This window comes from Amphiprion ocellaris, chromosome 19 (genome assembly GCF_022539595.1).
Source record: "Amphiprion ocellaris isolate individual 3 ecotype Okinawa chromosome 19, ASM2253959v1, whole genome shotgun sequence".
In the NCBI taxonomy this organism is placed as follows: Eukaryota; Metazoa; Chordata; class Actinopteri; family Pomacentridae; genus Amphiprion; species Amphiprion ocellaris.
In genome coordinates, this window is record NC_072784.1 from 45,206 (window position 1) to 70,592 (window position 25,387).

General features: G+C 39.5%; 1 protein-coding gene across 3 annotated transcripts; it reads left to right on the top strand.

Annotated features, from left to right (window-relative positions):
- The first annotated feature begins 3,088 nt into the window (after positions 1-3,088).
- On the top strand, positions 3,089-25,298 carry LOC129347488 (voltage-dependent calcium channel gamma-7 subunit-like). Of its 3 annotated transcripts, XM_055004905.1 has the most exons (8): positions 3,091-3,325; positions 7,446-7,641; positions 8,681-8,767; positions 9,301-9,441; positions 16,291-16,436; positions 18,177-18,718; positions 18,780-19,016; positions 25,041-25,298. In XM_055004905.1, the coding sequence occupies exons 2-6, from the start codon at positions 7,446-7,448 to the stop codon at positions 18,645-18,647; spliced, it is 1,041 nt and encodes a 346-aa protein (XP_054860880.1). In that variant the 5' UTR covers positions 3,091-3,325; the 3' UTR covers positions 18,648-18,718; positions 18,780-19,016; positions 25,041-25,298. The 3 variants fall into 3 exon arrangements, with proteins under 3 accessions (XP_054860881.1, XP_054860880.1, XP_054860879.1); XM_055004906.1 differs by lacking the exons at positions 18,780-19,016; positions 25,041-25,298 and adding an exon at positions 17,104-17,231 and having other exon boundaries at positions 3,089-3,325; positions 18,177-18,324; XM_055004904.1 differs by lacking the exon at positions 25,041-25,298 and having other exon boundaries at positions 18,780-21,607.
- Positions 25,299-25,387: the final 89 nt, after the last annotated feature.

The following is a 25,387-nucleotide window of genomic DNA, read 5'->3' on the forward strand; positions in this document are numbered from 1 at the left end:
CTGCGGAGGTGAAGTGTGTGATTCTATGTGAGAGTTTCCTCCACCGGCCTCCTGAAGACGTCGACCTTCCTGTTGGGTTCGGAGCGTCTCTCAGGACCGACGTCCCCGCAGAGATCCCAGTTAGAACAAGTTGACCTTCACATTAAAATCTCATCAGCTTGCCATCTCCCTCTCCGCCTCCCTCCCTCCCTCCCTCCCTCCCTCCATCTTCCTCCTCCTCTTCCTGCCCTTCATCGTCGCTCTTCCTCTCTTCTGTCAGATCTGAGCTGTAAACGCTTCGCCGCTTCGTTCCTCCATGAATCATGTTGTCAGGATTTATCGCCGCCCCTCGTATCTCTCTGTTGTTGACCGTTGATGTCTCGTCTTGTCCTCGACATCAGTGTTATCATCTGTTTGTGTTCCCCGCTAATGGAGGTCGAGCAGAATAGCTTCAACCTGGGACGGTCCTCATTAAAACAGGAGGAACGGAACATAAAACTGGACTTTTTCTGCTGTGAAACATCAGTTTAAGCAAAAAAAAAAATGCATGTTCTGATCTACACTACCGTTCAAGAGTTTGGGGTCACTTAGAAATGAGTTCATTAGGATCATTATTGGATATGTTCCAGAGCAGTTTAGACTGTATTTAACTTATTTTTGGACTGATTCAAGGCATTTATGGACTTCTGAAGTCAATTCACACCATTTTAAAATCCTTTTAAACAGCTTTAGACTCATTTTAGGCAAGTTTCAAGTCCTTTTGGGCATATTTGTCTGTGTTAGGAATATTTTTGACTCACACTGGACAAATTTCAGGTCATTTTGAAAATGTTTTAGACTATTTGGGGCACTTTTGGCTCCTTTTTCACAATTTTGAGCATTACTGCATAGTTAATGTGGTAAATGACTATTTTAGCTGGAAACAGCTGATTTTTAATGGAATATCTCCATAGGGGTACAGAGGAACATTTCCAGCAACCATCACTCCTGTGTTCTAATGCTACATTGTGTTAGCTAATGGTGTTGAAAGGCTCATTGATGATTAGAAAACCCTTGTGCAGTTATGTTAGCACATGGATAAAAGTGGGAGTTTTGACCCCAAACTGTTGAACACTAGTGTATGTTTCATACCAAGAAGATGTTGATGCTAAAAGTTGGTTATAGAACAGAAACCAGGGCCTGTAACTCTGAAAATACTCACAGTGTGAAGGTAAAACTTTGCAAAGATACTACAGTTACAGCAGATAAAGAGTTTTACTTCAGATTTGATGGATTTTATGTGGAATGATCATCCTACAAACACCTCAGTCTAAATGTTTTGGTCACTAACAGATCATATTTTGTTGTTTTTTCTCCATCTTGTCTTGATGATGCATTTCGCATACACACAAATATATATGTTATATATATATGTGTGTATATATATATAAAACATATAAGTTATATATACATACACACACACACACACACATATATATATATATATATATATATATATATATATATATATAGTTTTATTTTTATTTTATTTGCAATTTTGCCTATATTTGACTTTTTATATATATAATTACATTTTTGGTTCATTTCATTTAATTTTGCTAATTTTTTTTCTAGGTTTGGGTTTTTTTTATTTTTATATATATATATATATATATATATATATATACATGTAATTTTTTGTTTGTTTATTTTATTTACATATTGTTTTGCTATTTTTTTCTAGATTTGGGTCTTACAGGGTTAATGAGAAGAAAAACATTTAAACTGCATATATTCTTCTATATGTAGGAAATGGGTTTTGCAAAGATTACTTGATGTACAAAATTAGATGTTGCACAGATTTTATTAAAGTTGCACATATCATATATTGAAAAAAATATTTTTCACAGATTATTTTATGTAGAAATTCAGATTTGATTGATTTTTTCCCAGATTCTTCTCCTTGGAATATGTAAAATAACGATCCTAGGTTGATATTTGTGTTATAAAAACACTGATACTGCAGCGATTCTTCCATATTTCTATAAAACTAGATCCCCAGAGTGTTTTAAATGCAGAAACTCTCCATAATGCAGGAGTTTATGTGTGCTGATGTTAAAACAGCTGCTGGATCTCTTCAACACGTCAGTTTCTCTGCTCCTCTCTGGAGTTTAAAACCTCTTCCGCCAGCCTTGACAGCATTAGGCTTCATGTAACCGAAGCTCCATCATTCACTGTCGCCGTGACGACACCTCATCCATCTCCTCCTCTATCTGCATCCCTCCCTGCTCCTCCTCCTCCTCCTCCTCCTCCTCCTCCTCTCAGGGCCTGAGGTCAGAGTGTGCTGCAGACTATTGATATCGTTACTATAAATACAGGATTCCTCCACCAGCCAGCGGCTAAAAATAGAGTTTGGGACACGGACCACGGGAGACAAAGGAGGAGAGGGAGGAGGTTAGGAGCTGCTGTTCATCAGGATTCAATCATCAGATCCAGGGCAGCACTCCTCTTCTGCTCAGAGTTCAACTTTAAAACTGGAAATGTGTGAAATCTGGAGCTCAGTTTGTAGCCTGCATCCTCTCTACACTCCATCTTGCTTATTTATTGCATATATTTATGATATTTACCTCAAAATTCTTACACTATATCATCAAAACATGCTGCTAGAAGTTTTGGATTGCAGGTGAGAAATCAGGTGTTTTTCTCCAGTAGCAGCTGTTCTGGTGTCTTTTCTGCTCAGATTTAAAGTTGTACATCTAACATGTAAAAAACGAGTTTTCACAGAATATTTTATGCAGAAATTCAATCCTTGCACAGATTTTAACAAAGTTGTACAGATTCCTTTGAATGTAGACAATAAAAATACTGATAAGAGTTATTTAACCCTGGAAAAAAAATTACTTACACACACACACACACACACACACACACACACACACACACACACACATATATATATACATATATATTTTTCTGAGTCTTTCATGCTTTTGCAGCATTTTCACCTCATATTCAGCTTTCATGTCTGTTAAACTGTCAGATTACTGTGTAACGGCTGGATATTATGGGATGCTGTGGTTTGACATGAACTCCTCTCCCTCCTCCCTCCTGCCTCACCCCTCTCCCCCTCTCTCCCCCTCCTGCTCCAGCTCCGGTATGTCTCTCCGGTAGCCGGAGCTGGAGCACCGCAGTGCCCGGGACGGACCGAGGAGGAGCGGACGGATACGGAGGATGGCTGCGGGGGTTTAGGGGCACCGGAGAGGAGACCGGAGAGGAGACCGGGGAGGAGACCGGAGAGGAGACCGACAGCCAGCCCGCCTCCCGGTGTTCTGTTTCTGGACTACCGACGCACGACTCCGGTGTCGCGGTGAGTGTCGCTGCTGTTTAATTCTGACGGTTCCGGTGGCTTTAACGTGCTCGTGGAGACACACGCGCAAACAATTTTTTTTAAATTTAAATTTTATTGTTATGTTTTTTTGCGCACAGAAGAAAAATCCGATCCAAGTTTTTCCGCAGCGGTTTTTGCTCCAACTCCTCTCAGAGACTGAAGCAGCTCCTGGACGAGCCGCTGCGCACATCATCTGTGCACGGACACGGACACGCGGATCACGGAGGGTCCGCCGCGTGGACGTGCGTAATTTTTTAATGTATTTATTTTTTTTTTTTTGCGCAGCTCCGAGAAGCTCACGAGCCGCTCATGACCGTCGGTCAGTTTAGCACTAACTAACCTTTCACGCGCGCTCTCGGCGTGCACGCGCGTACACGTGGGGTGCTCAAGCTGGATCTCCTGGACCTCCTTCTCCAGGAGGAGATCCTGGTTGTCTTGGACCTCCTGGCTGGAGGAACCTGGCTCTTCCGTCAGTTTAATGGGCATTAAAGGCTGAATATGAGGTGAAAATGCTGCAAAAGCATCAAAGATTCAAAGAAAATTGGACAGAAAAATATATAAATGAATAAAAAATGAGAAATATGATTAAAAAACAAACAAAAATGGCAAAAAATCTGAAAATTATTACATTTAACAATATAATTTGTCATTATTTCTCTTAGATGTGCATTAAAAGCTGAATATAAAGTAAAAATTCTGCAAAAGCATCAAAAATTCAAAAATTCTACAGAAAAATCTATAAATTGAATCAAAAATGAGAAATGTGATATGAAAGGACAAGAAAATGTCCCAAAATATGAGTCTATAGTCCTAATCTGCAGTAATCTGACATTTTAATGTGCATTAAAGCTCCAGGAGATCCAGGAGAAGGTCCTGGTTCTCCTCCAGGTTCTCCAGGTCCTCCAGGTTCTCCTCCTCCAGCTGCAGATGGACTCAGAGCTCTTCGTCCCCCTGGTGGCGTCTCCAGAACATCCAACCGCCTCGTTACTCTGAGGATGAGCAGCTCTCTGGGATTTCTGCTCACAAATCACACGAATGCTGCAGTTTCCTGCAGTTTCTGACCAAAACTCATGAGATTCTTAGTCAGAAAATCACACAAATGCTGCAGGAAACTACTAAAAGAAAAGTCTGTAATTTCCTGCAGCATTCATTTGATTTCTGATCAGAATTCATTCAAACTGATTCGTTCTTCTGCTGGTTTCCTACAAACTGAATCAGTTTGTCTTCTGTTTTCTGGAAGATGTCCGAGTTCATCTTCACAGTTGAACATTAAAACTCTCCTCTGGGTGTCAGTTTAGGCCTCACAGATCAATCATGCCATCAGATATTCAGCGTTTTTCAGATTATTGGTGAAATAATCAGGTTGGTTTCATGCAGAGCTGCACAATATGAAAAAAGATTGATGTCATTTGTTTAGATGCAAATCACATCATTTATGGATCAACTTAAATTGCACAAGTAAAGCTGTAAGTCAATCTGACATATTCAACTTTTCTGTGATTTTTTGTGGAAAAAAATGGAGGAATTTTCTGCAGACTCAAAATGTCCAAAATGAACTGAAACTTGTCTAAAATGAGGTAAAGGTTTCCTGAAATACTATGAAAATGTGTCTAAAATGACTCAAAATCACCTAAAATTATTCAAAACTTGTCCAAAAGGAGGTAGACACTGTCTAGTTGTCAAAAAAGAACTGTAAAAAATGTCCAAAATTACCTGAAACTCGTCTAAAATGAGGTAAAAACTTTCTGAAATACTTTGAAAACTTGTCCAAAATGACCTAAAACGACTTAAAACTTGTCTAAAATGATTTAACACTGTCTAGTTGTCTGAAATGATTCTTAAAAAATGTCCAAAAGGACTCAAAATTACCTAAATTGACATGAAACCTGTATAAATTTACTTTAAAACTGTCTAAAATGATTCAATACTTCAGCAAAATGACTCAAAAATGTCCAAAATGACCTGAAACTCATCTAAAATCAGGTAAAAACTGTTTAAAAGGAACAGAAATCTTGTCTAAAAGGACTAAAATTACATAAAATTACATAAAATCTTCATTAATTTACTTAAAAACTGTCTAAAATGAGTTGAAAAACTTCTGCTTCCCTCCCAGTACACTCCTTTGTACCGGCAGGAAGTCCCGCCTCTCCAGTTTAAACCGATCAATCAGGACACACCTATTGTCCAATCAGATTAGGGCTAGTTCTGGGGGCGTGGCTCCTTTTCAAACTCCAGGACAAGATGGAGGAACCTCTGTAAAAGTAAAATCTCTTTAGATTTATCGTGTTTTTAAGCAGCTGCTGCTTTAATCAGAGAAATAAACTGAACTTTAAAAAGAAGAAGAGTTAAATCTGGAGCTGCTGGAGCTGAAAAACGGAATAAAGTCGACAGAAAAACGACACATTTCTACTTTAAAGCTCCTCAGGTGGTCAGATGAGGAGCAGCAACAGTCACTGTGGGTCTGAAATAATGTTTTAAAGGAAAAATGTAGGATTATTCTGCAGAAAACTGGAATTATTCTGTTTGGAAAGAAGCCAGGAGTGTCCAACATGCGGCTCGTGGGCCAAAAGCGGTCCTCCAGAGGGTCCAATCCGGCCCTCAAAGTGTAAAAATTCCAGAGAAGACATTAACTGCAGATTGTAAATTAGTAAAACTATAAATTTAAAATAATTTCTAGACCATGACAAGTTGTTTAGATCATAAAGTAAAATACTAGATTGTTCGTTGTTCTTTAGTCATTTTGTGTCTCATTTTTGTCATTTTGTGTCTCGCTTGTGTCATTTATCCATTTTTTTGTTGTTTTGTAACTTTTTGTTAAATTTTTTGTCTCGTTTTTTGTGTTGTTTGTCTGATTTTCTGTCATTTTGCTCTTCGTTTTGTGTGTCGTTTTTGTTGCTTTGTGTTTCATTTTTGACATTTTGTATCATTTTTGTCGTTTTATTTCTCGTTTTTATTTTGTGTGGTTTTTGTGTCATTTGTGCAGTTTTTGTCGCTTTGTGTCATTTTTGACATTTTGTGTCATTTTTGTCATTTTGTTTCTTGTTTTTGTCATTTTGTGTGTCATTTTTGTCACTTTGTGTCATTTTTGTTGTTTTGTGTCTTGTTTTTGTCGTTTTGTGTGTCATTTTTGTTGCTTTGTGTGTCATTTATGACATTTTGTGTGTCACTTTGTTTCTCATGTTTGTCGTTTCATTTTTTTGTCTTATTTGTGTCGCTGGTTCTTTTTTTGTCGCTTTGTAACCTTTTTATCTAATTTTCTGTCTCTTTTTTTTGTGTCATTTGTCTATTTTTTGTCTATTTTTTGTTTTGTTTTGGTTTTTTGTCTCGTTTTAGTCGTTTTGTGTCTCATTTTTGTAGCATTTTGTCTTGCTTTTTTGTTGTCTTTTTTGTCTGACTTTTGTCGTTTGGTTTTTGTTGTTTTGTTTCTCATTTTTGTCATTTTGTGGATTTTTTGTCTCATTTGTGTCGTTGGTTCTGTTTTTTGTCGCTTTGTAACCTTTTTGTCTAACTTTTTGTCTCTTTTTTGTTTTGTTTTGTCCTGTTTGTGCATTTTTAGTGGTTTTGTGTCTGATTATCAGACTCTGAAGCAGAAACACTGATGTCTGAATGTTGTTCAGTAGAATCAGAGGATAAATCCAGGTGAGAAACAGCAGCTGCTTGAATTATTCATGACAACATGAAACCTGATGATGCAGCATCATGATGATAACAGATAACAGTCCTTCCAGAGGACACTAACTCTCTGCTGGTCACTTTCTGAATCATGTAGTATTTTATTTTAAAAAAGACAATAAACAACAAAAACAAGAAAAAATATGACGTTTTTCTCAGATATTCTGAGTCAGACCTCCACTCTGATCCCTACTCTGATTGGCTGTAGATGAGCTCGTGCAGCAGCAGGGCCCTCACCATCCTGTCCAGGTGTTCTGATCTCTGATTGGCTGTCCCTGTAGATGAGCTCGTGCAGCAGCAGGGCCCTCACCATCCTGTCCAGGTGTTCTGATCTCTGATTGGCTGTCCCTGTAGATGAGCTCGTGCAGCAGCAGGGCCCTCACCATCCTGTCCAGGTGTTCTGATCTCTGATTGGTTGTCTCTGTAGATGAGCTCGTGCAGCAGCAGGGCCCTCACCATCCTGTCCACGGTGTTCGGGGCCTGTGGGCTACTGCTGGTGGGCGTGGCCGTGTCCACAGACTACTGGCTCATCATGGTGGAGGGCGTCATCCTGCAGCAGAACCAGAGCATGGAGGTGAAGATGGCGCTGCACTCGGGCCTGTGGAGGGTCTGCTTCGTGGCCGGTACGGGTCAGAGGACTTTATTTATTTATTTATTCATGTAGGAGACACGGGTCAGAGGACTTTATTTATTTATTTATTTATCTGTTTGTTTGTTTATTTATTAATGTAGGAGACACAGGTCAGAGGACTTTATTTGTTTATTTATCTGTTTGTTTGTTTATTTATTAATGTAGGAGGAGCCTAACGACGCCTCTACAGCCAATCCTTAACTGCTCTGTGGGGTTTTAGAAATTAACAGTATAAATTCTAACAGTTCTTTCTCTCTTTTTTGTTTTGTCTTTTGTCGTTTGTCCCATTTTTGTCATTTTTTTGTGTCATTTTTGTAATTTTGTATCTTGCTTTTGTTGTTTTGTGCCTCATTTCTGTCATTTTGTGTCTCATTTTTGTTTTGTGTCTTGTTTGTTGTTTTGTGTCTCGTTTTTGACGTTTTGTGTCTTGTTTTGTCGCTTTGTGTGCCATTTTTGTCATTTTGTGTATCGTTTAGTCTTTTTGTGTAATTTTTTGTCTCATTTTTGTTGTTGGTCCTTTGTTTTGTTGCTTTTGTAACTTTTTTGTCTAATGTTTTGTTTCACGTCATTTGTCTCATTTTTTGTTTTGTTTCAAGTCATTTGTCTCATTTTTTGCCATTTTGTGTCTTGTTTTTGTCGTTTTGATCATACAGTAAAGCCCTACATCATTCAGTTCCAAGTGACTAAATGTTGTGTTCCTTTGTCGACACTCTGTGATCTAGAAGTTGTCATGTGGAAATGATAACCTGAGGCTGAATGTTGATGAAATTGAATTCATATTCAGGTTGTTCGTGATGTTTAGTGAAAAGATAATTCCTTAAATGTGAACATTTTGCACTCAAACAGAGGAACCATGAGGAGTTGTGGTTATTTAGAGGTTATTCTGCTGTGGGTTTGAGTTTGTTTCCTCCAGAATGACGTTTCTCTGCTGCTCTTCTTGGTTTTGTTGTTCCTTCGTGCATCACTGACTCTCTTCTCTAAAAGCTGAACTTGACTATTTTGGTTTTTCTGTCTTCTGTGTTTCCTCTCAGGATCAGAAAACGGGAAATGTGTGGCGTCAGAATACTTCACCGAGCCCGATATTGAGATCACGACGGAAAACACAGCGAACATCCTGAGTAGGTGATCCTGAAATCTGATGGCAAACGGTTTATAGTGGGCTTAGGAAAACATCTTTCACAGTTTTTAGACATTTTATTGAACAACCAGCTGATCGATTCATGGATTTAAGCACATTTTTAAAAGTGAAACGGTCTAAATTCTGTGATTTCAGCTCCTTAAATGTGAATATTTCTGGTTTTGTAAACTGTTGTGGATTTTACAGTCTAACCTGAAGTACAAATAGATGTAAAAACAAGACATTATGCACAAAACAACTACAAACAGATACAAAAAAACCACAAAGAAACACAAAACAACCATGAAGAGACACAAAACAATCACAAAGAGATACAAAACAACCACAAATAGACAGAAAACAACTACAGATGTGTGTGTGTTTGTACATCCAGCTCTACAGGAGTCTAGTCAGACTCTTCTAAACTTCATCTAGCTGCAGAGGAGCTCAGCAGGAATAAATCAGTAAAATCAGACGTGTTGAATCTCAGAATGTGTAATTCTGTGTAACTCACCCCCCCCCCTCCGTCTGCAGAGATGGTTCGGACCGCCACGCCCTTCCCCATGGTGTCGCTGCTCTTCGTCTTCACCGCCTTCGTCATCAGTAACATCGGACACATCCGTCCCCAGAGGACCATCCTGGCCTTCGTCTCCGGCATCTTCTTCATCCTCTCAGGTGGGATAGGTGCTCTGTGGCGGCTCCGGTTTTACCTGTACAGGTGATCAGATCTCAGGTTTACTCCAGAGGATGGTAGATTCTACAAGCTGCTCTTCACATACAGTGTGTCTTTTATTGGCCCAGCTGAGCAGAAATGTGAAGAAAAAAACTTTTTCTTCTTCAACACAGTGTTTCCTGATTGATGAGCATCTATTTGTGATCATTTTGTGTCTCTTTTTGACTGTTTTATGTCTATTTGTGGTCATTTCATGTCTATTTGTGATCATTTTGTGTCTCTTTTTGACTGTTTTATGTCTATTTGTGGTCATTTCATGTCTATTTGTGATCATTTTGTGTCTCCATTTTGACTGTTTTATGTCTATTTGTGGTCATTTTATGTTTATTTGTGGTCGATTTGTATACATTTGTCATCATTTTGTGTCTTTTTGTGGTCGTATTGTGGTTTTTTGTGTGTAATATGGTCTTTTTGCATCTATTTGTGACCATTTTGTGTCTCTTTTTGGTCGTTTTGTGTGTCTTTTTATGTCTATTTGTGGCTGTTTTGTGTCTATTTGTGATTGTTTTGTGTCTTTTTCATATTGTGTCTCTTTGTGGTAATTTTGCATCTTTTTGCAGTTGTTTGTGTGTCTTTGTGGTCATTTTATATCTATTTATGGTCGATTTGTGCATATTTGTCATTATTTTCTGTCTTTTTGTGGTTGTTTTGTGTCTTTTTGATGACTATGTTTTTTGTGGTCATTTTGCATCTTTTTGCATTTGTGTGTCTCTTTGTGATCATTTTAGGTCTATCTGATTATTTTGCATCTTTTTGCACTTGTGTGTCTTTGTGGTCATTTTAATTTCATTTGTGGTTAATTTCTGTATATTTGTGGTTGTTTTGTGTCTCTTGTGGCTGTTTTATGTCCATTTGTCATTATGTTGCGTCTCTGTGTGATTATTGTATGTCTTTTGTGGTCATTTTGTGTGTATTTGTGTCCCTTTCTGGCTGTTTTTTGTCCATTTGTGATAATTTGCATCTCTTTGTCATTATTTTGCATCTTTTTGTGTTAGTTTTATGTCATTTTATGAAGCTAAATGCGTCACAAACAAACTTTTGCTTCAGAATCTGCTCAGATATGAGGCGAAAGCTGCACATGTCCTGAAATCAAACTGTACCAGGAGCAGGATTTGTGTTAAAACGTCCTCCAAGCACCTGGAGCTGCTGATTTTGCAGTTTTTGTGTGTGTCTTTGGTCATTTTATGTCTGTTTATGGTCGATTTGTGTCTCTTTGTGGTTGTTTTGTGTTTATTTATTGTCTTTTTACATGTATTTGTGCCCAGTTTGCATCTCTTTTTGACTATTTTATGTCTATTTGTGACTATTTTGCATATTTTATGATTATTTTCTGTCTCTGTGGCTGTTTTGTGTCTTTTTGTGATTATTTCGTGTCTTTGTGGTCATTTTGTGTCTCTTTTTGACTGTTTTGTCTATTTGTGACTATTTTTGTGTCTTCTGTGATTATTTTGTGTCTCTTTGTGACTGTTTTGGGTCTATTTGTGATTGTTTGGTGTCTTGTTGTGATTATTATGTGTCTCCTTGTGGTCATTTTGCATCTTTTTGCACTTGTTTGTGTGTCTTTCTGCTCATTTTATGTACAGTTGTGGTTGATTTGTGTACATTTGTCTTTATTTTGTGTCTTTTTGGGGCAGTTTTGTGACTTTTTGTTGTTGTGTTGTGTCTTTTTATGATTATTTTGGGGTTTTTTGTGGTCAATTTGCATCTTTGGTGGTCATTTTGTGTCTATTTATGGTCTATTTGTGTCTCTTTGTGTTTGTTTTTTTCTATTTATAGTATTTTTGCATCTATTTGTGGTCATTTTAGGTCTATTTGTAGTCTATTTATGTGTCTTTCTGTCTGTTTTGTATCCATTTGTGATCATTTTCATCTCTTTGTCATTATTTTGTGTCTTTTTGGGGTAGTTTTGCATCATTTTATGAAGCTCAATGCGTGACCAGGAGCAGGATTTGTGTATAATCAGCTGATTTAGCTCCTGGGTGTGGTGGAGCTCCTCTGACAGCAGAGGGCTCTGATGTTCAGATCTTCCTCCTGTCCTCCGATCAGAGTGAAGCCGATCCTCTGGACTCCGTGCAGGAGGACGAAGCTTCGCTCTGAGGAGCTTCTGGAGCGTCTCTGCAGCAGAATAAGAGCAGTTACATAAGGCAGCAGGTTACGTAATGTTTGCGAGCAGCGACGTGTCGCAGCGTCTTCCTCTGTGATTACAGGGTGATAATCAGCTGATGGAGAAGCTCCATTCACAGGGTTTAGTTAGAGCTGCAACCTCAGTCTGAAATCTGCTTTTTTTGCACTTGTTTGTGTGTCTTTGTGGTCATTTTATGTCTATTGGTGGTTGTTTTGTGTCCTTTTATGATTGTTTTGTGTCTCTTTGTGGTCATTTTGCACCTTTTTGCGGTTGTTTATGTGTCTCTGTGGTCATTTTCTGTCTATTTGTGATCGATTTGTGTCGCTTTGCAGTGATTTTGTGTCTTTGCAGTCGTTTTCCATCTATCTATGACCCTTTTATGTCTCTTTGACGCTGGTTTATGTTTATTTGTGGTAATTTTGTGTCTTTTTGAGGCCGTTTTGTTTCTCTTTTTGCCTTTTTTTTGTCTGTTTGTGATTATTTAGCATCTTTTGTGGTTATTTTGTGTCTCTTTGTGGTTATTTTGTGTCTCTTTGTGATCATTTTATGTCTTTTTGCGGTTGTTTTGTGTCTATTTGTGGCCATTTTGTGTCTCTTTAAGCTGGTTTATGTCTATTTGTGATTATTTTGCATCTTTTGTGATTCTTCTATGTCTCTTTATGGTTGTTTTCTTTCCATTTGTGACCATTTTGTGTCTTTTTGTGATTCTTCTATGTCTCTTTTTGGTTGTTTTCTTTCCATTTGTGACCATTTTGTGTCTCTTTTCAGCTGGTTTATGTGTGACATCCTGCAGCTTTTTCCTCCATCTTCCTCCCATCCTGCTCTTTTCCCTCTCAGATGAAGATGTTGTTCTTCTTCAGGATCGACAGCAGCACGGTTTCTGCATTTTCTCCTCTGTCCGGTCTTAAATGGACATGTTTAAACCTCCGTTACTGTGAGGGCTGACGGCACACAGCTGCTATAAATACCCTCCTGCAGCTTTCTGTGAATATTGATTGAGAGCCATATGTTTCTATCTCATGCATTTAACATGTGAGAGGCTGCTGGTGTTCCTGGAAGAAGAAGAAGAAGGAGAAGAAGAAGAAGAGGGTTTTAATGTTGGATGTGCTGCTGCTGCCGGCTGACGAGATTCATTCTGTCATCAGGAGAAAGTCTCACCGCTTCAGTTAGGACTAAAACGCAGAAAAAACTCCTATTTTTTGGGATTTTTCAAGAAAAACACCAAATATAATAGCTTTAAGATGAGCTTAAGGACAGAAATAGTTGAATTTAAATGTATCTCTGCAGAAATTCCCCTATGAATATGGGTAAAAGATGAAACGCATTGTAAATTTCCCCACTGTGGGATCAATAAAGGTTTAATCTATCTATCTATCTATCTATAGTCTATCATCTATCTATCTATCTATAGTCTATCTATCTATCTATCTATCTATCTATAGTCTATCATCTATCTATCTATCTGTAGTCTATCTATCTATCTATCTATCTATCTATCTATCTATCTATCTATCTATCTATCTATCTATCTATAGTCTATCTATCTATCTATCTATCTATCTATCTATCTATCTATAGTCAATCTATCTATCTATCTATCTATAGTCTATCTATCTATCTATCTATCTATAGTCTATCTATCTATCTATCTATCTATCTATAGTCAATCTATCTATCTATCTATCTATAGTCTATCATCTATCTATCTATCTATAGTCTATCTATCTATCTATCTATCTATCTATAGTCTATCATCTATCTATCTATCTATAGTCTATCATCTATCTATCTATCTATAGTCTATCTATCTATCTATCTATAGTCTATCTATCTATCTATCTATCTATCTATCTATCTATCTATCTATCTATCTATCTATCTATCTATCTATCTATCTATCTATCTATCTATCTATCTATAGTCTATCTATCTATCTATCTATCTATCTATAGTCTATCATCTATCTATCTATCTATAGTCTATCTATCTGTCTGTCTGTCTGTCTGTCTACATAATGAGGAGATATTTTCACTAATTCTGTGAAAATCTGCTTAAATATGTAAATTTATTTGGAGCTTGAGGTCACTTTGCTGCTGGTTTTACTTCATAAACTCACAACACGCTACTTCAGAGCTGAAGCTGCAGCCGACGATTGGTTTTTATTATCAATTAATCTGTTAATTATTTTCTGGATTAATCCATCAGCCGCTTTTATGTCCTTCCTGTGATGATTTTACGTCTCTTTGTTGTCCATTTGTGTCTAATTTGGTCTTTTTGCATCTGTTTGTGACCATTTTGTATCTGTTTTTTGCTGTTTTGTGTCTATTTGTGGATTTTTTGTGTCTTTTTATGGATATTTTGTGTCTTTACATGGTTATTTTGCATCTTTTTGCACTTGTTTGTGTGTCTTTATGGTCAGTTTGTGTTTATTTTTGATTGTTTTGTGTCTTTTTTAATTATTTTGTGTCTCTTTGTGGTTTTGTGTCCATTTGTTATTATTTTTCATGTCTGTGTGATTGTTTTGTGTCTTTTTATGGTCATTTTGCATCTTTTTGCACTTATTTATGTCTCTGTGGCTTATTTGTGTGTTTTTTTATTTTTTGGGGTCCATTTGTGGTCGATTTGTGTTTGTTTGTCATTATTTTGTGCCTTTTTGTGGTCATGCTGTGTCTTTTTAAAATTATTTTGTGTCTTGTGGCTGTTTTATGTCTATTTGTGGTTGTTCTGTGAGTTTTTTGGATTATTTTATGTCTGTTTGTGGTCATTTTACATCTAATTGTAGTCATTTTGCATTTTTTTGCACTTGATTGTATGTCATTGTCATTTTAGGTCCATTTGTGGTTGTTTTGTGTCTTTTTTTGATTATTTTGTGTCTGTGATTGTTTTGTGTCTATAACAGTTTTGTGTTATTTTGTGGTTGTATTGTCTTTTCTGGATTATTATGTGTTTTTTTGTGGTCATTTTGCATCTTTTTGCACTTGTTTGTCTTTGTGGTCATTTTTATGTCCATTTGTGGTCGATTTGTGTATCTTTGTGATTGTTTTGTGTCTAATGTGGTCTTTTAACATCTCTCTGTGACCATTTTGTGTCTCTTTTAAACAGTTTTATGTCCATTTGTGATAATTTGCATCTCTTTGTCATTACTTTGTGTCTTTTTGTGGTTGTGTTGTGTCTTTTTTTTTGATTATTGTTTATTTTTTCTGGTCATTTTGCATCTTTTTGCACTTGTTTGTGTTTGTCTTTGTGGTCATTTTAGGTATATTTGGTGTCGATTTGTGTCTCTTTGCAGCTGTTGTGTCAATTTGTCATTATTTTGCATCTCTGTGTGAATATTTTGTGTCTGTTTGTGGTCATTTTACATCTCATTGTGATCATGTTTCTTTTTTTGCCCTTGTTTGTGTGCATTTGTTGTCATTTTAGGTCCATTTGTGGTCGATTTGTTTCTCTTTGCGTTGGTCTTGTGTCTCATTTTGATTGTTTTGTGTTTAATGTGGTGTTATAGCATCTATTTGTGATCATTTTGCATCTCTTATTTTGTCGTTATTTTGTGTCTTTTGTGGCCATTTTTGTCTCTTTGTGGTTATTTTGCATTTATTTGTCACCATGTTGAATCTCTTTTAAGCTGTTTTATGTCCCTTTGTGACAATTTCCATCTCTTTGTCATTACATTGTGTCTTTTGGGGTAATTTTGTTATTTTTGTGGGTTTTTTTTATTATTTTCAGTTTTTTATTGTCATTTTGCATCTTTTTGCACACTTTGTGTGTCTTTGTGGTCATTTTATTTCCATTTGTGGTCGACCTGTATATATTTAACATTATTTTGTGTCTTTTTGTGGTCGTTTTGTGTCTTTTTGGATTATTTTGTGTCTTTTTATGCTCGTTTTGTGTCTTTTTTTGATTATTCTGTGTCTTTTGTGGTCATTTTAAGTCTATTTGTGGTTGCTTTGTGTCTAATTTGGTCTTTTTGCATCTATCTTTGACCATTTTATGTCTATTTTTGGCAGTTTTTTCTATTTGTGGTTGATTTATTTCTCTTTGTGACTGTATTGTGTCTAATGTGGCTGTTTTATGTCCATTTGTGATTATTTTATGTCCGTTTGTGGTTGTTTTATGTCTTTTTATGATTATTTTGTGTCTTTTTATGGTCACATTTTACATTTTTTTGCTCTTCTTTGTATGTCTTCATTTTATGTCTATTTGTGGTGTTTTTTTTGTCTCTTTCTTGTGGTTTTGTTCCTCATTGTTGTTATTTTGTGTCTTTTGTGGCTGTTTTTGTCTATTTGTGGTTGTTTTCTGTCTCTTTGTGGTCACGTTGTGTCTCTTTGTGGTTGAGACTATATAAAGAAGTGTGCTGAATATTGGTTTAATGTTGCTTCTGAATTAAGTTCGCTCTCTTTCTTTATTCTGTTTCCATCGAGCTGCAGGAAAACGAACCCACAGTGATGAAAAATGAGACAAAACATCCAGAAACTGCTCAGGTTTTGCAGCATTAATGTGCATATTTCTGCTTCCAGTTATCTTTCTGCTAACGCCGACTCCTTCCTCGTTAAGAGTCTCTGCGGCTGCTCCTCCTCGTCGCCGTTCACGTCCAGAAGCTAATTATCTGCTGTCGTCTCTCAGCGTTGACTCTCCGCTGACTGTCTGTCGCTGCTCGTGTTCCGTCCAGGCCTCAGTCTGGTGGTGGGTCTGGTGCTCTACATCTCCAGCATCAACGACGAGGTGATGAACCGACCCAGAGAACCCGAGCAGTTCTTCAACTACCACTACGGCTGGTCCTTCGCCTTCGCCGCCTCCTCCTTCCTGCTCAAAGAGGTCAGTGGATGACAGGAAGTGTCGACCACAAAGAGACACAAAATAATCACAGATGGACATAAAACAGTCACATGACACACAACAACCACAAAGAGATACAAAATGACTACAAAGACACACAAGGGCAAAAAGATGCAAAATGACCACAAGTAGACACAAAACAACGAAAAAGAGGCACAAAATTATCATAAAAAGACAAAACAACCACAAAGACACAAAAATGGCCACAAAATAACAACAGAGATGCAAAATAATCCCAAAGAGACACAAATCAACCACAAATAGACAAAAACGAGCAAGAAAGAGATGCAAAATGGTCACAAATAGATGATAAATAATCACAAATAGAATTAAAACAGCCAAAAAGACACAAAATAATCACAAATAGACATAAAACAGCAAAAAAGAGACAATTATCACAGATAGATGCAAAAAGACCACATTAGACACAAGACACCCACAAAGACACTCAAAACAACCACAAATTGGCCATAAAAGACACAAAATAAAGACAAAGAGATGCAGAATACCAGAGTGATGTGTGATGATCGCCTGATCGCTGAGCACCGCTTTGTTGGAGTTTTCCCCGGAGAACCAGAGGGTCGCCTCTCTGAGACTTCGTGTTGCACAAAACTCTGACTGTTGTCTGTTCTTATGTACTGAACAGCAGTTAAGAGGATTCGGCCTTCTTGGAGTCTCTGGATGGTTCCTGGAAGGGGGACCACCTGGGAACTCCATCGTTCTCCTGGGGAACTTCAACTCTCACGTGGACAACGATGGAGAAACCTGGAGGAGGTGATTGGGAGGAGCAGCCTGATCTGAACCAGACTAGTGCTTTGTTATTGGACTTCTGTGCTGGTCATAGATTGAGGGGTGAACTGGGAACGTCTGGTGGAGAACCTGTCTGTGGGGTTTTCAACTCCCACCTCTGGAAGAGTTTCTCCTGCATCCTGGAGGAGGTTGAGGACATGGAGTCTGAGTGGTCCATGTTCAAAGCCTCCATTGCAGAAGCAGCTGTTAGGAGCTGTGGTCTGAAGGTCACTGGTTCCTGTCGTTATGGCAACCCAAGAACCTGCTGGTGTCCACCAGCGGTGACGGAAGCCGTCAGGCTGGAAAAGGAGGCCTTTGTTGTTAATCACAGTCATTTTTTATTTTAAATTTCTAATATTTTAAAGATTTTTTGTTGCATAAAATACTTTTAAAATATATTCATACGTTTGTCTTAATTTAACTTTTTTTTCCCCCTTTTTACCAGAATCTAAAAAAGGGGAAAAAATTAAGGTAAATTTGTGAATATATTTTAAACCCTATATTTTAAAAGTATTTTTATGCAAAAAAATCTTTAAAAAATGTAATTTTTTTGGTTAATCACTATCAATTTTTTTTAGATTTTTATTTTTTTATTTTATTTTTAAAAATTTCTAATATTTTAAAGATTTTTTTGCAGAAAAATACTTTTAAAATATATTCACACATTTGTCTTAATTTATCATTTTTTTCCTTTTTACCAGATTTTTTTGAACGTTAATATAACACAATAATACAGTGGTTGTAATTTAACAGACTTTTTTTCTGTATTTTGGAAATCCATAAAAACATTATTTTTTTTAACAGTTTCTACACATTTAAACAGATCACATCTCACCTTTCTACTGTCTGTCCTCTCATTTCCAGCCTGTTGTTTGTGTTTTTTAGATTTCAGATTCCGTCTCTGATCTTCTCTGGATCTTCTCTCCTCAGGGTGCAGGTGTGATGTCCGTCTACCTGTTCATGAAGCGCTACGCTGAGGAGGAGATGTACCGCCCCCACCCGGCCCTCTACCGCCCCCGCCTGTCCGAGAGCAGCGACTACAGCGGCCAGTTCCTCCACCCGGAGTCCTCCTGGCCTCCGCCCAAACGGCCCCGCAGCGCCTCCTCCGCCTCCAGCGACGTCTCCATCCAGCTCACCCAGACGCCTCCGCCCAAACCCAGCCTCCAGCCGCTGCAGACCAGCCCGCCCTCCGCCTCCTCCTCCACCAGCTACCAGGCTGGGTACCCCCCCTCCACCCACACCCTGCCCCGGGCCCCACACCCCCAGGGCCCCCACCCCCAGGGCCCCCACCCCCAGGGCCCCCACCCCCAGGGCCAGGCGCTGCCCCTCACCAGGCCTCCATCACCCACACCTCCACCTCACTACCACACTCACATGCACATGAGCGCCTCCCCCTGCTAGGAGGGAGCAGATGGAGAAGGATGGAGGAGGATGGACTTCTGGAGGAGACTGAACATCTGGAGATGGAGGAGGTGGAGAAGGATGGAGGAGGATGGACTTCTGGAGGAGACTGAACATCTGGAGATGGAGGAGAACATCTGGAGGAGGAGAGTGATCATCTGGAGGAGACTGAACATCTGGAGGGGGAGGAGGTGGAGGAGGTGGAGGAGGATGGACTTCTGGAGTCCACCTCCAGATGTTCAGTCTCCTCCTCTCCCTATTAGGAGACATCAGATGGAGACTGAACATCTGGAGCTGCTGGAGCTGCTGGAGATGGATCCACTGTGGAGATGTTGGAGGTTTGAAGGGAAGCGATCACACCAACTGCTGGTAGTTGTTTTTTTGTTTTTTTTTTTAATATTTTTAATCCGAACGGTAAAAACGTTGAATCTTCTCTCGTCTTTTCTGACTTTTCTGCATCATCAGTCCAGGTAGAATTATCAACACAAATGACTCAGACATGAATAAATGTGAATATCAGGAGGAGGACAGGAGCTGCTGAAGGTCTGTGACTCCAGGTCTGGAGCTGTGAACTGGAGGAGTGACGCCCTCTAGTGGTCCTGGACTGAACTCAGACAGGATTAAAGACTGTTTAGAGACGATTTAAAGCTTTTAGCTGCTGGTTTATCTGATCGTTCAGCATTAAAATAATAACTACAGGCTGCTTTCTGATTTTAGTTTATTCTAACGTTTCTTAGAGCCGAAGGATTTAACCCTGAAAGACCCAAATACTGAAAAATAATCAGCAAAATGTAAGAAAAGGAATCAATTTTTTTTAAAAATAACTATGATGATAGTGCACACACACACACACACACACACACACACACACACACACACACACACACACACACACACACACACACACACACACACACACACACACACACATATATAGTTTTCTATATTTTATACATAGAGGAAACAAGCAATAAATACATAAAAAATATTTGAAAAAGCTGATGTGTTTTTGGGTTTTCCAGGGTTCAGGAGAATCTAGAGATGCTTCACATCAACACCTGCTTGAATTAAATCAAACTGAATTATTTAAGTCTCATTTTTTAAAATAATCTGTTGTTATTTGGTGCCTAGTTTTAGTCTACAAATGTTTTTTTCTTAATTATCTGAGAAAAAATAGATAAAAACTATAATATTGAAGTTTTTCAAAGGTTTAGAGCCGCAAACAAAAGATTATTTTGATTATTTTGAAGATTACATGTCTGTTATTATTTTTACCAAATCCCAACATTCAAATGTTTCTGTTTCTGAATAATTTGGAAAAAACTGAAAAAAATATTATATTGATCCGTTTCAGTGTCTTTAGAGCTGTAAACAACAATAAATGTTCAGTTTTCTGTCAGATCAGACAAAGAAAAGCACAAAATGATCTCATTTTAGATTCCAGAACCAAAAGAAAAATGTTTAAAAGTCCTTTATTATTTGTTCTAAAGCAATTTAAACCCCAAAATATTCAGTTTGCTGTCAGAAAAGACAAAACAATACAGTTTTAAAAATCTTTAAATATCTGTTATAATTCTTTCAATTTTAAATATTTGTTTCTGAATAATTTTGAAAAAACTGCAAAAAGATATAATATTTATATTTTCCAGACTCTAATAATAAAAAATAAATCTTTTTCTTTTTCCAGAGGAGAATAAAACCCCAAAATATTCACTTTGCTGCCAGATGACAAAAGAAGCACAAAATTATTTCCTTTTAAATGCCAGAACAAAAACCAATAATTTTAAAAGTCCTTTATTATTTTTACAAATGTTCAGTTTTCTCTCCAAAGAAAAGCAGAAAAACCCTCTCAGTTTAGAATTTTTCCTTTAAATGTTTCTCATTCTGGATTATCTGGAAAATAAAAAGCGGGATTATTTCAGCTGCCGACTGATCTGTGAGTCGACGAAACGTGAAAAAATCTGTAAAAAACCCACAAATATTCAGTTTATGATCCAAAGTAAAGCACAAAATCCTCCAGTTTTAGAAACCAGAAGCAAAAAAATGTCAGTTTTCTATCAGATGAAACAAAATAAAGCAGAAAATCATGTATATTTAGAAGTCAGAACCAGAAAACAGTTTGAAATTTAGTTTGAAAAATGACAAAAAATTGATTTAAAAATGCATTTCCTGTTAATAAATTGATCAATTTTCTGACTCCATGCTATAAAATGGTGAAAAAATCTGTTGTTTTTCTGTCAAAGTAGATTGAAACCAAAAAATTATTTAGTTTATTCTCTAAAGTAAAGCACAAAATCCTCCAGTTTTAGAAGCCAGAAGCAAAAAATGATGTATTTCAACCTAAAACATGTCACTTTTCTATCAAATCAGAAAAAATCAATCATAAAATCATCTTTTTAGAAAGGCAGAACACAAAAATCTATGTTTATGTTTAAAAAAAATGTAGTTTTAAAGGCCCAAACATTCAAAGAAAAGTGTGAAATCCTTTCAAGAAAATAGAAGTTTAGTTTGAAAAATGACTGAAGATGATTCAAACTGGTGCAGATGAATTTCCTGTTGATAAATTGATCCGTTTTCTGTTTTTCCTTCAGGTAAAATGTGTTTTTTGACGTCTTTTAAGTGCATTTTAACCACATCGGAGGTTGTTTTGTACGTTTTCAGAGCTGATATTTCAGAAACAGGATTTATTTTCATTTAAACTCTGCTTTATTTTCTGTTTTAAGGCTCCTAAATGTTTGTTTTTATCGTCTAAACTGGAACAGCAGAGTTTTCTAGTTTGTTGGCCGTTTTTCTTCCTCTTGTTCCGGTTTAAAATCAGTGGACCTTCACAGAAAAACTCACCAGAACCCTCTCTGGAGCTTCTTCACCTTTCTTTGTCTCTTTAAATGAGCTGCAGGAAGTTTGTTTCTGGTTTCATCTGTAGGAATCTGAACGTTAATAAACCTCCAGCGTGGCTCAGATCACCTGTTTCTGCTATTTTATGCTTTTATTCTAGTCTGAAATCCAGGAGTTTGTCAGCCTCCATCCTTCCTCCATCTAACCTCCATCCTTCCTCCATCCAGCCTCCATCCTTCCTCCATCCAGCCTCCATCCTTCCTCCATCTAACCTCCATCCTTCCTCCATCTAACCTCCATCCTTCCTTCATCTAACCTCCATCCTTCCTCCATCCAGCCTCCATCCTTCCTCCATCTAACCTCCATCCTTCCTCCATCCAGCCTCCATCCTTCCTCCATCCTTCCTCCATCTAACCTCCATCCTTCCTCCATCTAACCTCCATCCTTCCTCCATCCTTCCTCCATCTAACCTCCATCCTTCCTCCATCTAACCTCCATCCTTCCTCCATCTAACCTCCATCCTTCCTCCATCCAGCCTCCATCCTTCCTCCATCCTTCCTCCACCCTTCCTCCATCCAACCTCCATCCTTCCTCCATCCTTCCTCCATCCTTCCTCCATCTAACCTCCATCCTTCCTCCATCCTTCCTCCATTCAGCCTCCATCCTTCCTCCATCTAACCTCCATCCTTCCTCCATCCAGCCTCCATCCTTCCTCCATCCTTCCTCCACCCTTCCTCCATCCAACCTCCATCCTTCCTCCATCCTTCCTCCATCCTTCCTCCATCTAACCTCCATCCTTCCTCCATCCAGCCTCCATCCTTCCTCCATCCAGCCTCCATCCTTCCTCCATCTAACCTCCATCCTTCCTCCATCTAACCTCCATCCTTCCTCCATCCAGCCTCCATCCTTCCTCCATCCTTCCTCCACCCTTCCTCCATCCTTCCTCCATCTAACCTCCATCCTTCCTCCATCTAACCTCCATCCTTCCTCCATCCTTCCTCCATCTAACCTCCATCCTTCCTCCATCCAGCCTCCATCCTTCCTCCATCCAGCCTCCATCCTTCCTCCATCCAACCTCCATCCTTCCTCCATCTAACCTCCATCCTTCCTCCATCCAGCCTCCATCCTTCCTCCATCTAACCTCCATCCTTTCTCCATCTAACCTCCATCCTTCCTCCATCCAGCCTCCATCCTTCCTCCATCCAGCCTCCATCCTTCCTCCATCTAACCTCCATCCTTCCTCCATCTAACCTCCATCCTTCCTCCATCCAGCCTCCATCCTTCCTCCATCCTTCCTCCATCTAACCTCCATCCTTCCTCCATCCAGCCTCCATCCTTCCTCCATCTAACCTCCATCCTTCCTCCATCCAGCCTCCATCCTTCCTCCATCCTTCCTCCACCCTTCCTCCATCCAACCTCCATCCTTCCTCCATCCTTCCTCCATCTAACCTCCATCCTTCCTCCATCTAACCTCCATCCTTCCTCCATCTAACCTCCATCCTTCCTCCATCCTTCCTCCATCTAACCTCCATCCTTCCTCCATCTAACCTCCATCCAGCCTCCATCCAGCCTCCATCCTTCCTCCATCCTTCCTCCATCTAACCTCCATCCTTCCTCCATCTAACCTCCATCCTTCCTCCATCCAGCCTCCATCCTTCCTCCATCCAGCCTCCATCCTTCCTCCATCTAACCTCCATCCTTCCTCCATCCAGCCTCCATCCTTCCTCCATCCAGCCTCCATCCTTCCTCCATCTAACCCCCATCTATCCTCTATTCTTCCTCCATCTAACCTCCATCCTTCCTCCATCCTTCCTCCATCCAGCCTCCATCCTTCCTCCATCCAGCCTCCATCCTTCCTCCATCCAGCCTCCATCCTTCCTCCATCTAACCTCCATCCTTCCTCCATCCAGCCTCCATCCTTCCTCCATCCAGCCTCCATCCTTCCTCCATCCAGCCTCCATCCTTCCTCCATCTAACTCCCATCTATCCTCTATTCTTCCTCCATCTAACCTCCACCTTCTTTCCTTCTGATGCTGTTTAATCTGTGTTAAACTGGGCTCAGATCTAAGTTCTGTCAGTTAATAAACCTCCAGCGTGGCTCATCTCAGCCCGTTTTCTCCTCTTTTTATGCTTTTATTGGGGAGTTTCTGCAGGTTCCTGCAGGTTTCCTGCTAGCTTTGATGCAGCGTGTCGTCCACAGAGAGAGTTTCTGTCCTGAACACTGCAGTGCAGAGAGGCTGGGTGTGAAGCAGACTCCACATCACAGTTCAGATCATTCAGTGTTTGTCAGGGAAACACCGACTGGAGCTGATTCAAAGTGTTGTTCAAGGTCATAAAGGGAGGAAGTAAAACCACATCCAGAGCTGCTCGCTGTCTGAATAAACAGGAATGTTGTGGTTTCAGTGAATATTTGCCCAGAAGTGAACGAAGGTTTCATCCAAACCTCCTCCACAGGTCCTGATGAATGAAGCAAACAAGCCACATTAGACTGCACTTTATTTCCCTGTGAAGACACACTCCTGGCTGTGTGTGTGTGTGTGTGTGTGTGTGTGTTGTAGTGGTGTGTGTGTGTGTGTGTGTGTGTGTGTGTGTGTGTGTGTGTTGTAGTGGTGTGTGTGTGTTGTAGTGGTGTGTGTGTTGTAGTGGTGTGTGTGTGTGTGTGTGTGTGTGTGTGTGTTGTAGTGGTGTGTGTGTGTTGTAGTGGTGTGTGTGTGTGTGTTGTAGTGGTGTGTGTGTGTGTGTGTGTGTGTGTGTTGTAGTGGTGTGTGTGTGTGTGTGTGTGTTGTAGTGGTGTGTGTGTGTGTGTGTGTGTTGTAGTGGTGTGTGTGTGTTGTAGTGGTGTGTGTGTGTGTGTGTGTGTGTGTGTGTGTGTGTGTGTTGTAGTGGTGTGTGTGTGTTGTAGTGGTGTGTGTGTGTGTGTGTGTGTGTGTGTGTGTGTGTGTTGTAGTGGTGTGTGTGTGTTGTAGTGGTGTGTGTGTGTGTGTGTGTGTGTGTGTGTGTGTGTGTGTTGTAGTGGTGTGTGTGTGTGTGTGTGTGTGTGTGTGTGTGTTGTAGTGGTGTGTGTGTGTTGTAGTGGTGTGTGTGTGTGTGTGTGTGTGTGTGTGTGTGTGTGTGTGTGTGTTGTAGTGGTGTGTGTGCAGCAGCAGTGTGGGCTGAGTGGATTCTCTTTTCACCATCACCATCACTGCATGAAAGACCTGTCACTCTGCATTAGCTGCATCCAGCTCTGCCTCCCCCTGCCTCCCCCTGCCTCCCCCCCCCCCCCCTCTACACTGTGTGCGTGCGTGCACGTGAGAGAGATCGAGTAAAGGGGTGAACTGGGCAGTGAAGCTATTTTAAAGCAACTGAAGGTCACTCTTTTTGCTCCAAACTGCGTTTTTTTTCTTCCCACCCCCTCAGATCTGCAGATGATGATGACATAACTGCCGCGCTGACGTCATCCGACTAAATAATTATGACGATAAGAGTCAATTAGCAGAAATATTCCGGTCCGTATCGACGCGCTGCTCCCATCGACCTGTGGATGTTTGATTTCTCTCTCTCTCTCTCTCTCTGCAGGGCTGCGCTCGTGCTCCATTTCCCAGAACTACCAGCGCGGCCCTCTTCATCATCCTCATCATCCTCATCATCACCACAGAGGGAAACTGTCCCGGCGGCGTCCATCAAGTCCAAATCCATGAGCGGCCGCCGCTGCCGTATGGATCCTCTCTGTGGCTTCATGTGGAATCAGCGGCTGAACGTGAGCGCGCCGCACGCTCCAATAAGCACATCCAGACCCTGAATCAGCGAGTGCCTCAGTGGGGGGAGGAGGGAGAGGAAGGGGTGAGGAAGAGGGGGGTGACACCTCCGTCCTGATCAACACACTTTAAAAATCTCACACTATTTTTATTTCTTTTTTAGCTCCA